The 12,393-nt window shown below is 38.0% G+C and overlaps 1 protein-coding gene across 3 annotated transcripts; it reads right to left on the reverse strand.

Annotated features, from left to right (window-relative positions):
• Positions 1-304: 304 nt before the first annotated feature.
• LOC113677545 (uncharacterized) lies at positions 305-11,896 on the reverse strand. Of its 3 annotated transcripts, none has more exons than XM_089211292.1 (8): positions 11,487-11,896; positions 8,234-8,355; positions 7,371-7,675; positions 6,358-6,493; positions 5,427-5,729; positions 3,897-4,110; positions 2,590-2,921; positions 305-1,946 (listed from the first exon to the last, which is right to left on the reverse strand). In XM_089211292.1, exons 2-8 carry the CDS (start codon positions 8,295-8,297, stop codon positions 1,717-1,719), a joined length of 1,584 nt encoding a protein of 527 aa, XP_089067418.1. In that variant the 5' UTR covers positions 8,298-8,355; positions 11,487-11,896; the 3' UTR covers positions 305-1,716. The 3 variants fall into 3 exon arrangements, with proteins under 3 accessions (XP_089067418.1, XP_089067419.1, XP_089067420.1); XM_089211293.1 differs by lacking the exon at positions 11,487-11,896 and adding an exon at positions 8,831-8,971; XM_089211294.1 differs by lacking the exon at positions 5,427-5,729 and having other exon boundaries at positions 11,487-11,758.
• Between the last annotated feature and the right edge of the window lie 497 nt (positions 11,897-12,393).

Here is a 12,393-nt window from a genome sequence, read left to right on the forward strand (position 1 = left end):
TGGTTAAAAGGGTTCAGGCTTAATAGTGTGTTCTTTGGCAAGATATTTGGTTCTCACAGTGCCTCTCTCCACCCAGGACTGTAAAATTTTAGCGGCGAATTGTTAAGGGAACCTGGGGGGGAAGGAGGGAGGGAGTTAACTGGTTACGGACTAATGACCATCAGAGGGGAGAAGAAGTACTCCCAACTGCCTCATGGTATCGAGGCCATTGAAAAGCTCTTTCGGCTTGTGAGAGGCAAATGGCTCGAGTGCAGACTATAAATATCAAGGATTTAAGAAAAGTGCAGTGAAACAAGATAACTTGTTGAGGTGAAATAAAATAAAACTTGTTATTCTTCTTCAAATTGTATTGCTTTTTTGATAGAATGAACAGCATAAATTGTGATAATTACAAGCTGTGGCAAGGTTAATACATATAATGAATGAAAATTCCACAACTTTTTTTTTTTTTTTTTTAAACACAGCAGGCCTTTCACAATCAACTCTCATTAACTAGTGAGTTCACAGCCTCCGTTTTCTTCAAACGTATCCGTAAGCCTCGGTTACGTGTTACCTCTACGTACAGGCCAATTTGTTTGTTCTGATAATAAGCGAATACTTAACAATATCAATATATTCTCTAAAAATGTCTACTTGAATCATAGATAAAGAAGCCATAATTTTGTTCTTTTTTACCATCAAATCCCAACACATTCAACACATTCAACACAAAAATTAGTTAATCCACTTGTCAAAAAACAACCAAAAACATTCCAAGATTAACTGAGGTAGGCAAAATGTGACCCTTGGGCCCGGTTGTTCCAACACAGCGGTCAAGTGTCAGGCATGCGCGAAGGAATTAACGAAACTGGCTTATGACATTCGAAACCTTCCTTTTTGAGAAATATTCCATTCATTAAGTAACAAAGTGATTAGGTATACATCTCAGAGAGGATAAAAATGTGATTCACTAGATGCATGTGCTCTTACGACAACATCTTAGTCTGACTCAACATCGTTACTACACATATGATAGTGTCGAACACTCGTGGATCATGACTTCTGTAGCTTACGGAGTTTCAATTATTGCGCGCAAAATTGAAGCGTTCATGGAAGTCTGTAAAAAGAAACAAAAGTAGGAAAAGGGAAAACTTCTGACTTTTTGAACACATAGCTTATTCATGCACGGGTATCTTGTTGATTTACTACCCTATTTTCAGTTTAAAAAATAATAATAATACGGTTTTCAAACTCCGTGACTTACTGGCTTGCATTCTTGTGCGTAACTCGTGTGAGAAAACTTAATTTTGACGGCCGGAAAGCACGCCACCTAGTCATAACAACATTCGCACATCCGCAGACGTTTGACCGCTGTGGTTGGTTGTTCTAGAGGACACTAGCATTAGACCATGATTATAGTTAAGGCAGCTTTTGATTTCTTTCATATAAAGTGTGTAATGGGGATGAGGTCTGTAAGGAGCTTCATCTTGGCGCTCGGCAAAAGTAAAGATATCAAAATATAAACCACTAAACTCTGAGAAAAGAGATAAAACAAAGTCAAAATTTTACATCAACAGTAGTTCAACTTAATCGCGTTCTAAACAGTTCTCCCCTCGTCTTTCAAAAAACGAAGGGAGAAAATGTAATGCATCGGTTAAATATTTAACCGATAAATAAGAGATCCCTCGTCTTTTCATATTCATACGAGTAATAATTCCACATAGAACTTCATCAACTTTATATTGACTTGACACTCAACGTTTTGACTTCTGTATCGTCGAAGGCTGCATTAACCTGAGATAGGTCAGCGGTGACATTTTTCACAGCGGGCCCACGAGCACTTTTAGAGAACCTCATCATTACCACCAAGCCTACTATTATTGCTAAGACAACAATGGCGCCCACACACACGATGACCACCTTGGTCGTGGGAAAGTTTACGCTGTCTTTTTGGATTGTGTTTGAATCTGAAAAAATAATAAATAAGTTTACTCCGTTAGTCCAGTTCAGAGACAGACATTTGACGTGGCCTCGTCTTAAGGTTTTCTGTCTTGGACGAGCCGTGATGCGCGTGGTGACATGGGAAATAGCACAAGAACGACTGTTTGCATGTCATGATCTCAATCTCAGCAGGAAAATGAGAAGAATCACGTGAAATAGCAAATTTGCCAGAGGATTGCAGGATTAAGACAAGTTGAAAAGTGATACACCGAGTTTCCAACCGTTTGTGTATCACTTAAAAGAATTCCGGGCGAGGTGTAACAGCAGTGGATACGGTGAGATAGAAAACCGGCTAAAAGAGAAACAGGGATTCCGAGAGGTTTTAACTAAACATAAGTAGATCATAATGGCTTGGAAATGATTTTACCTGTAATCATAATATTCCTGCCCTTTTTTAGAAATTTGAGCATATGGAAAAGAATAGCAAGCATGCTAATTTTGGGTCACGTCTATCAACATGTTTTTTTTTTTTCATTATTAAGGGTCTGGTCGGTCTGAACGGGAAAATGTACTCGGCTTACATTATTATAGTTCTAAATTTAGCTCTATCGCCGAATAAAGAAACATCCTTCTTTCTTTATTCCTCGTTTGAGCTAAAGGTTTACAAACCTTCTACTCCATCATTTTCATCGGCTTTATTAGGCTTGGTGGTATCGCCTTCTTCAACGATAGTAAATGGTCCGAGAACTAAGTGCACCTCATTTGGATCTTGCTCTTCCAAGTTCCTTCTCTTCCGTTTGCTTGTGCAAGCACCACATTGCGTAGCACAAGTGGATGCAGTATTGCTTATTAAGCATGCCAATGCACTACAGTGGAAATAAACTCGGTCACCAGCACTTCTACCAGCAAAGCGGAACGCGGATAAGGTAAACGTTTGAGAGTTGTTAGGAGTTGCTGAGCAATTATAATCCGTCACAAACTGATCGCTTTGAACATGGCAACTGGAAAAAAGAAATAGGTGTAGTTTATGTTCGAACATATTTTAAACGAGTCGCTTTATCAAACTATCCGAAGCACAAGAAATTAAATAAGTACGGATCAGAAATCATTCGATTTTTTTTCTACACCATAAAAAAACCTTAGTTAAATATGTTCTTACTACATCTGAGGTACAACTACACGAACTTTAAAAACTTTCTTCAAATGAACTAGAAATCTCCATCTTGAATCTTGACCTACGTGTGAATAATCAAGCCGTGTTTAGTTTAGGGACCAGTCCCTATATATAAAATGAGGAGGGGCCGGGGGGGCTAGGTCGGAGGATTTTTGGCGGGAGACCTTATGGTTTTCTGGGTGAACGGAGTGGGGATTAATCGTCGCCAACAGAGTATAAAGAAGGGAAATATGAAAAAAAAATTGACTGACAATTAACTGTCAATGAAGGAAGTCTTTGAATATCACAGAGCCTTATGGGGGGATCAGGTAAACTTTATCATGCCACTGCTAGAATCCTCTGACTATGGCAGTTGCTAAACCAACCTAATTTCGATTGGCACAAGAGCTTAGCACAAGCACAAAATGATATCATGAAATTTGCAAAAAGTCGTTTTCCTCAGTTTCGATTACTTAACTTCGATTAGTATTCATTTTTTCTTCCTTGTTTACAAGTTTACAGACAAGAAAATAGCCAAAGGCAGTATGATTTCAGTTTTGCTCAGTTCTGCTCAGATAACGAGCGTTATGGATGAAAAACAAACAGGCATTTTTCTTCGAGGAAACGGATTATCGGTTTCATTCCAACATGTCAGTGAAGAACATATAAATTCTCTTCCAGAGTGATTATTTTTACATTAATATAACAATAGAACTTTCTTGACTACCCTACAAGAGATGTTTGTTAGCTTAAAGGAAGAAGTACCAGTAATGAAGTGAGAGATCTAGAGCAACGAAAGTGCTACGCAACTTCGGAATCTTACCCGCTTTGAATAAATGTATAGTTGTTAGCATCGTTTACGTTATCTGTGGATGTAGCCTTGCACTGGGTAAGATGTAATTCAATGTCACTGCTTGTGGTTTGAACTTCGATTTTGAAATATAATTTCTGTCCCAAATCGATCACCTCATTTGTAACTAGTTTTTGATGATTTTCATCCTGGTAGATGTTCATAGTAAACGTCAGAGCACCACTGCCTGTCAAACAAAAAGATATTCAGATTACAGATAAATCAGAAAAAGTTTATTGTTCTCATTACTGTATCAAAACTATGACAAAATTTACGAACGCAATTTTTATCAGGAGCCCCGTTTGAGAACTTAACTGGGAAGTGCATGTAAACTTCATGTTTGATATGGCAATAAGGCAGCTTATGCGTCACACCAATGTCCTTATTCTCGGCGTATCCGCATATAACGCGCGGGCTCTTAAATAGACCATTGGGCATAATGACCTTCTTTTGGAAAAAATCAAAGAAATGAAAGAAAAAAAAAAGATGAGTCTATCGGTATTTGCGTCTCATATTTTGTCATGGTATCAGGATTTCGCCTGGTCAAATTCTGACTGTGGTCATAACCGTCACCAATTAGAGTGCTAGAGCCATCAATCTAATTGTTTCAGCTGGCATGGATCTTCTGTTCGTTCAAAATTTAAAACGAGACAAGTTCATGTTTCTTTTTTTGCTTTGTTTACACGAGCAACAAAATGGTACTTGCTATCAATCCATTCTTTGTAATAATCCATCAAGACTTTTTGCTCACGTGCGATTGGTCTAAACACATCACGTGAGCAAATATGCCTCAGCTAAATCTCGGAAATATCATTTTCCCAATTTTCAAACCCTAGATCAATTACGATAAAAGTCTTCGTTTAAAATTTAATTCAATATGAGAGAACGTTTTGTGGTGGTTACAGAAGAAAGAACGTGGTCATTTGTTCATAAGGTCGAACCAGATAACACTGAGAATCAACAGATACTCCCTTTGCTTAATACATTGGAATGCTGGGCTGACATATGGACTGAAAAATAAACGATTAGTCGAGAAGACTCGTGTTGAACTTAAAAATGTTGAGCCAATTTTAAAGCTGAGTTGATTGTTGTCGATATTACGGCGATTTGAGAGGGGTTATTTGTCTTTTAGCCCATCGCAAGCTTTTCTGGGCCAGTGCGCGGAATTTCCAATCAAAGAGATTATCAAATCCAGAGTTTTTACAGCTTTAGCCGGTTTTCTCTGTCTGATACGTTTGGATCATGATTTGATGTCAGATTCCTATCATGTTAATGTTTTTCATGCCTTGAAGTCTACCCACTTAATGCAGTGTCTCCAATGAGTTTGCTCAGAAATTATAGGCAAAACACATACAGTAAAAAGCCTCAATTTTGAGGGCTGTTTCGAAAACTGAGCCGTAAGACTTGGGAATGGTCATCGTTAAATGGTAGAAAAACAAAACAAACAGAAAACCTACTCAATAAGCTCCAAAGAAAAACTATAAGGCAGTTAAGTGTACTCACTAGAAGCAGTTGTCGGCGTTCGCACGTATGAGCAAATGATGTTAAACTCGGTTTCGTTTTCTGCGGTATTAAAGACCATGTTGTGGTAAAATGATCTTTCTTCATCTTTTGAGATAGTGAGCTCAGTATTACATGTCCCAAGGGTAATGTCAAAGTCGAAAGTAGTTGAACCATTCGTAGCTTTGCATTTTCTGTCATTGAGAGCCAGGTCAGTCGCGGCGAAAGAAGCGTCAGAATTAGTAAATAATGATTTTTGAATTGCTACCAAGATGTTGGACGTTTGGCAAGTGACGGTAACATTCTCTGGGATAAAAGGAATCAATAAAACGATTATAACAAACGTCATCATTGCTAGCCAGTTAAAAAAGGGGGGGAGGGGAGGGGACACAAAATCATTTCATCTTCAAGATTCGCCATTCTTTCCCTTTTAATAACCCAACAGTTCTTGTTTCAACTTTTTTTTTATCGATATTCAGAATTCATTTTGAATTATATCTCGTCATTCATGATCCCAAGTTTTAAGGTTTTAAACTCGTAAATTTATGATTCTGTCTGATTTGACCGCTATGATTCACTGATGATCCACGATTTCACCTTGGGTGAATTTGATCTAGGAGTTAAAGGGTTAACTTGGATTTTATTTTATGTCACTTGATCAAATAGCTAAGCCACAAAACCTAAAAACATCGAAGCCGTAAGTATGGCATCCACGTGTTCTTGACTGAACAGCATATCGGATAACATATCACTTAACACCAATCTATGCTGGTTCCCCCATCAGGTTGGACTTAAATTCACACTACCGTTTTTCCTGACAATCTTCTCAGAGTTACGCTCGTGTTACGCTCATCTTCATTTGCGGAGGGAATGGAATGAACCATTTCGTCCCTCACTAGCTATATCATCCATATTATATTGTTGTGAAACATACCTGGAACAGCATAAATCTCCACCCTTAGGCATGTAAGGTTGGAAACTGGTATAAACCGCAGATGTGTCGCAGTCACGTTTGTTGTCAGGGTATGGAATGTAGCGACATCACCACCAGCTGATGAGGCATTAAAGGTCTGGAGAGGTACCGAAAACGTTCATATTTCAATATTCATTCATTTCGGGAAATTCAAGTTATTGTTTCTCTAATCAGTCTTTAAAAAAAATTGAAACTATTTTACATGTCTTGTTTTAGCGCCGAATGCTCATTAATAAAAATCTACCGTAAATATACACCCAATAGAAGGACCTAGAAGAATTCAAGTCTGTAAGCTGTTAATACAAGAACGAAAAAGGCAAAAGGTATCGGCCGCAGCCTCAAGGCAGTGAAAACATCGTAATGAAAGCGGCAAGGGACCATAAGTAATTAATCAGGACGACAACACCAAAGAAAAAAGTTTATGAAAAACAAACTTGCATTTTCACTAGGAATTCTTAGCGAATTTCTAGTGACCTTTACCACTTCGAAAGATTCCAAAAAAATTCCCCCTTCGAAATATAATATGTGGAAAGTGCAAAGCTTCAAAGAGAAAAAATTTATGAAAACAAAAGCTACGATGAAAAAGAAAATGTGTAAAGACAACGATAAAAATGCTATGCTGTGGTGTCTGATAGTACTTTTCAGTTGGTTTAAAAACCTGAACAGTGATGCTGGCTATTAAAATGTGATGCAAGCCTAGCTATAACGTCGGTGCTTAAAAAAAATGTTTTTCACGTATATAATTAAATGATTTCAGGATCAAATTATAAGATCTCTGGTCGGTGGGAATAACATACTCGCAGACTGAGATTTTTTTGAGTTCCACCTTAAGGTGGAAATTGACTGAGTCTAAAGCAATAAATTCTAACCAATTTCGACAATAAGTATAGATATTTTCAAATCGTTTATATAAAATTTATTTAATGAACCCACCAGCGAAACAAGTTGATAAAAATTAAAGGTCAATTATTTACCTTCCCTGAGTCAACGGCAGTAAAGACTAATCTGTCTGTTGAAGACTGCAGCGTAAAGTTTGTAGACTCTAAGGCACCAAGCTTTCCCTGCACTTCGACGCCGCATATTACGTAGCTTTTACCCAAGCTTATTTGTAGATATAAAAGACTGTCATTACCATTTGTCTGAGGACACCAGGCACCAGTTCCAGCCAGGCGGCCATCTTCGGCTGGAAAATCAGTGAGCGCCGAGCCTGCAGTCATGCTATCGTTAGGTATCACTTTCAGTTCATCGCGAACACCAACGGGAGTGTCAGAACACGAACCTGAACGTTTACAATCAAACAAATGCGCTTAAATTTGACATGGATAAATGTACTTTAATACACACCAGCAAATGATTAACTGAATATTCAGTACCACCCAGGTTGAATTGAGGTCTTCATTATATAATGAACCATAATTACAGCATCGAAAAATATTATTACGCGTCATTTGTATTTTTCAATGAGTTTAGCGAAAGGAATGAGGACCAAAGTCCTCTATCTTCCTCCTTCAAGAGAGCCCCTCCCTCGATTTTTCTTTGTTGCAATCTCCTGAATTCTGAGAAGACCTGATTAGCCACAACCAGGGTCCATTCTCGGGGAAGGAAGAAAGATGGCCCTAGGAAACAGGGTTACGCTCAAGCTTTTCAGATATAATAACAACAGCATTCGGACCATTTGGAGGGAAAATATGCACGGATATTTGTCCGCGTACATTTTTCGAGATGCGAACATTTTCCCGAGAGCGACGCTCGAGAAAAACTCTGAGCTTCGAGGGGCAAAAATGATTAATGGATTATACGAAGTGGTTATCGCCAACGTTGGTTGACTATTTTTTACCTGCTGCCGACGAAATCAGTTGAAACAGTGCTGCAAAGATCTTTATCCATGTAAACGTTGTCATTCTTGTTTGAGGCTTCAGGTGGCGAGGATATTTTTGGTTCAATGAATCTAAACACAATCTGAAAGTTGAGAAAGTAACGAAATCACGTTTAAAAGATAAAGATTATCAAGTATTGGGAACTTAGAAAAGATGATAATAATCTATGAATACTTCAAGCCCTTGGATTCAGGAAAATGAGACTACTCTTTTACCGTTTACTGACCGCAGTTTTCTTTATCCTACTACGCTTTATCAAGCAGATATTTTACTGAAATTGTAGAGAAAAAAAGTTATGGAAAATCGTGTTGCTGGTATACTTTAGTAAACTCTCCAAAGCAAAGATACTCAGAGATAACCATAGGAAGGTCTACTTCAAGAAATTGGACCAAAAGTCCGAGAGTTCTCGCAGGTAAAGGATTGACCTGTCATAGTGTATGAAACGCAACCACCCTAAGACAACATTCTGGAAATCTCGAGGTTCATCAAAGGTTGACAACTATGAAATTTTTCGTTACGCTCGCCAGATCCGACATCAAAAGTTATGATGTACTCACAATGTTATTATGGAAAATAAAGTCCGTGGTAAGTCACATGAGTTTTGATGAGTCCGATAATGCTATAAGTTCTGCGAGACTCAACGCATGCTTGAGCCTAGCAATCGTACAGCGGATAACTTTGAAAGGTAATAGAGGATACTGAAAAAGAAAGCAAATTCCACAGAGCAAACCAAGATAAACAGATTTCGATGTCTTCTAGTCGCTAAAAAATACTTACGTTCGAGAAAGGCAGCTTTTACTTCAACAAAGCGTTGTTGCTATTGCCAGCTCGTAGAAAATTAAATTGAAACTGAAACAACAGTGAGTGTCTGGCAAGTTCTATGTTCTTTTCGAGTTGAATACAATAGCATTCTAGCAACTTGGTGAAAAGTTCCTCATACTTTGTAGCCATGCATCACAGTGACACGTTAAGAGACACGTTCGTCGATTGTTGCGTCGCAACACTTCAGGTTTTCTATTAAGGTTAATTTCGTCACTGAAGAAGTCGTTTCCATCATATCCCTTATAATAGACATCGCAGAGAGCTAAACAATTTATGGACTTAATAAAACTTACACCCAGTGTTTGAAACAGTCCATTGGTTTAATGATCCAAAATTGATCATTTTTTCGATGATTTTCGATAATAATAATAATAATAACGATGATGATAATAACGATGATGATGCAGGACTCTACCCTATCCAGTCATCATTGCGATAGCAATTTCCCGATCATTTATCATTGCTCACGCCAACATTTGTTTATCCCTTTATCTTCCGGAAGTGATTAACTTGTAACTTCTCCTTATGATAACCACACTACATGCAGCAAACAGGTAATGAGAATATTCAAACTTATCAGGTAGAAGTTGTTGCCTTGATCTAACACAAAATTCTCGTAACTGATTCACAAGGGAATGTGTAGCGGCTCGAGGGGAGAATGACAAGTAATTTAGGAGCTCAGCCGCTGTGCTGTGGCTCTTTGCGGCTGATGACGGTACAGTCAGTAGATCACATTGATGAGTCTAGAGCAAGATATTACGCCGGGAATGAAGCGGGAAGAAACAAGAACGAACCGAGTTTCGGTCAAACACTTTCGGGGTTCTAAACACCCTCACTTTCGAAATGAGGTCTAGTGCAAAACCTTTAAAAAAATCCTTTCGGACTTATCTCCGGACACATGATCTTGAATATGCCCTCATAAAAATACCACAATCTATCATAAACGCTGAAATCTGATCGGGTATCTTAGTCGCTAGCTATTCTGTGATAGATTGCTGAGGAGTAAGGTATGTGGCCTTAGGATGTAGCGGTTGGAAGTAAAATGAAATATAAACATGCATAAGCATATCTTGTAGTCAAGTTTTTAACGACCGGTGTAGATAATTACTAACAGAATTAGATCATTTGCTTTCGATTTTTATGCTTGATAATTGACTCGGGATTCGTTCTAATCATCTATCAAGCGATTGCAATTTCGATTACATAATCTAATTGTCGCGTAATTATTTCGATTTACACTGAAATTTTTTGTCATTAACTTTTAAAATGTGCACGCAAATTTTGAACCGGAAGTTACTTGAAAATTGTCTTGTCTTGTTCACATCTTTATTTTAAATGGACCATCGTGATCAGACTCCGGTTGTTCGAAAGATGGATAACGCTATCCACTGGATAAATCTCTATCCTTTGGATAGCACAATATGTTTTGTTAACTCTTGTCCGCTGCATAGCGATTTATCCGGTGGATAGCGTTGTCCGCCCTTTGAGCAACTGGGCCAGGGCATTTAAGTCAAACTCTTCTTTGATGCTATTTCTCAAGAGTGTGTGGCTTGGAGTTTTTTAGGAACTGTTTCAAGTGCACTAAATAACACTTTATTGTCGTGATTACTAATTCATTTTGCGAAAGAATGTTTGGTAGTGCTTCAATAAATCTTCTGAATTCTTGTCATTGTTTTGTTTTCATCATGAAATACGGTTTAATTATAACAATGCTTGTTCCTATTTTAGTCGCCTTTGACTGAAATATAAAACTTAAGTTCAGTTTTTTAGGCATTCTTGATTTGTTAAAAAAAGAAAATTTAACATACGTGCAAGTTGATTTTCACTATCACAATAAACCGCATATGGTTCACTGCTCTTTGAATTTTAAAAAGGAAAAACTACGTAAATAAGCTGGCGGTTTTCTGGAAAATACTTGGCTATTTTAAAGTCATATATTTTAGTTTGAAGATTGGAAGATGTAAGACCATTTATTGCACAATTTGAGGATTAAAAATTGAACAGACGTGCTCTATTTGAACAATTCTACTCCACATTTGGTTGCCTAATATGTTTCTGCATATCAGAGCTCGGAAACAGCACCCTAACTGTGTAGAGAAGACACGCAACAAAGGCTAAAATCATGCTACTGAAACCTTTAATGTTAGAATAATTTCTTTCTATGACAAAAGTTATTTCTGATTTCTAATTCGTTTGACAGGAAAAGAGATGGTTTCCGCAACATGATGTTAAGACCTGGGTCGATTTCACGCGATTATGGCTGAAGTTTGGGATTTGCATCACAATATATCTTATGGCATGTAAGTTTTGTCAGCATTTACTCGCATTTAGCGTAATAACGCTTGCACCGTTTCTTCAACGCACCGAAACCAGAGCAAAAAAATCACTCACCTTTTCGTCCAAGTGAGAATCAAAGACTCACAGCAAATTACTCCAAACAAGTGACCATGTTAAACAACAAACTGGCAGCGGACTCAGTAGAAAAGTTTCAATCTAGTTGTTCATGAAAACCAAGCGCCTAAATTAGCCAATTACGTACGTAATGTGACGATCGGAGCTGGTTTCCTTCCGAGACTTTTTTGTAATCAAACGCCTCGAATCTTCGATGAGAAGAATGTTTATGACTGTTAAAAATATTTTCACCCTGAGGGCTGTAAACCGCTGAGCATTTGACGCAATTAAGTTGTTGTTAAAGATCGGCTTTTTGTTTACCGGTGATGTTGATAAGGCCGCGATTCACTTGCTGTGTAAAATATGGACGATCTACTCCGAAGCAGAGGCAAATTTTCTTTCAGGACAGTTTTGATTTTATGTATTTTCTCTTAGTCGTTGTTACGAAATATTTCATTATTTCCTAAGAATAAAATAAACCAGTGGGGTGTTAATAATCATCTCCGTTACGCACCACAAGTAAAAAGGCTATAGCAACAGATTCGCTTCAATTCTTAACTAAGTAAACTTGTAGGTACGTGTAGCGTCCAAATTGTGATCAATAAACTACCCTCGGTATTTGTGAAGTTTCATTCATTTGGGGACGTCATAGTGAAAGCAACGAATCAGCGAAAACAGGTAGAAGAACCACTTTACCGAAAGCTTTACAGCTAATTTTTGAAGCTCTGTAGCTGGAAACTTTACTGATACCATCAGCTACTCAAAGTTGTAAATAGGACCTGAAAAAAATTCAGGCCCGTACGGGATTTGAACCCATGACCTTTGCGATACCGGTGCAGCGCTCTACCAATTGAGCTAACAAGCCAACTGGTAGAGTCAGGTCCTATTTACAACTACTCGTTTCAGT

The sequence above is a fragment of the Pocillopora damicornis genome, chromosome 7, assembly GCF_964200805.1.
Source record: "Pocillopora damicornis chromosome 7, jaPocDami1.2, whole genome shotgun sequence".
Taxonomy (NCBI): domain Eukaryota; kingdom Metazoa; phylum Cnidaria; class Anthozoa; order Scleractinia; family Pocilloporidae; genus Pocillopora; species Pocillopora damicornis.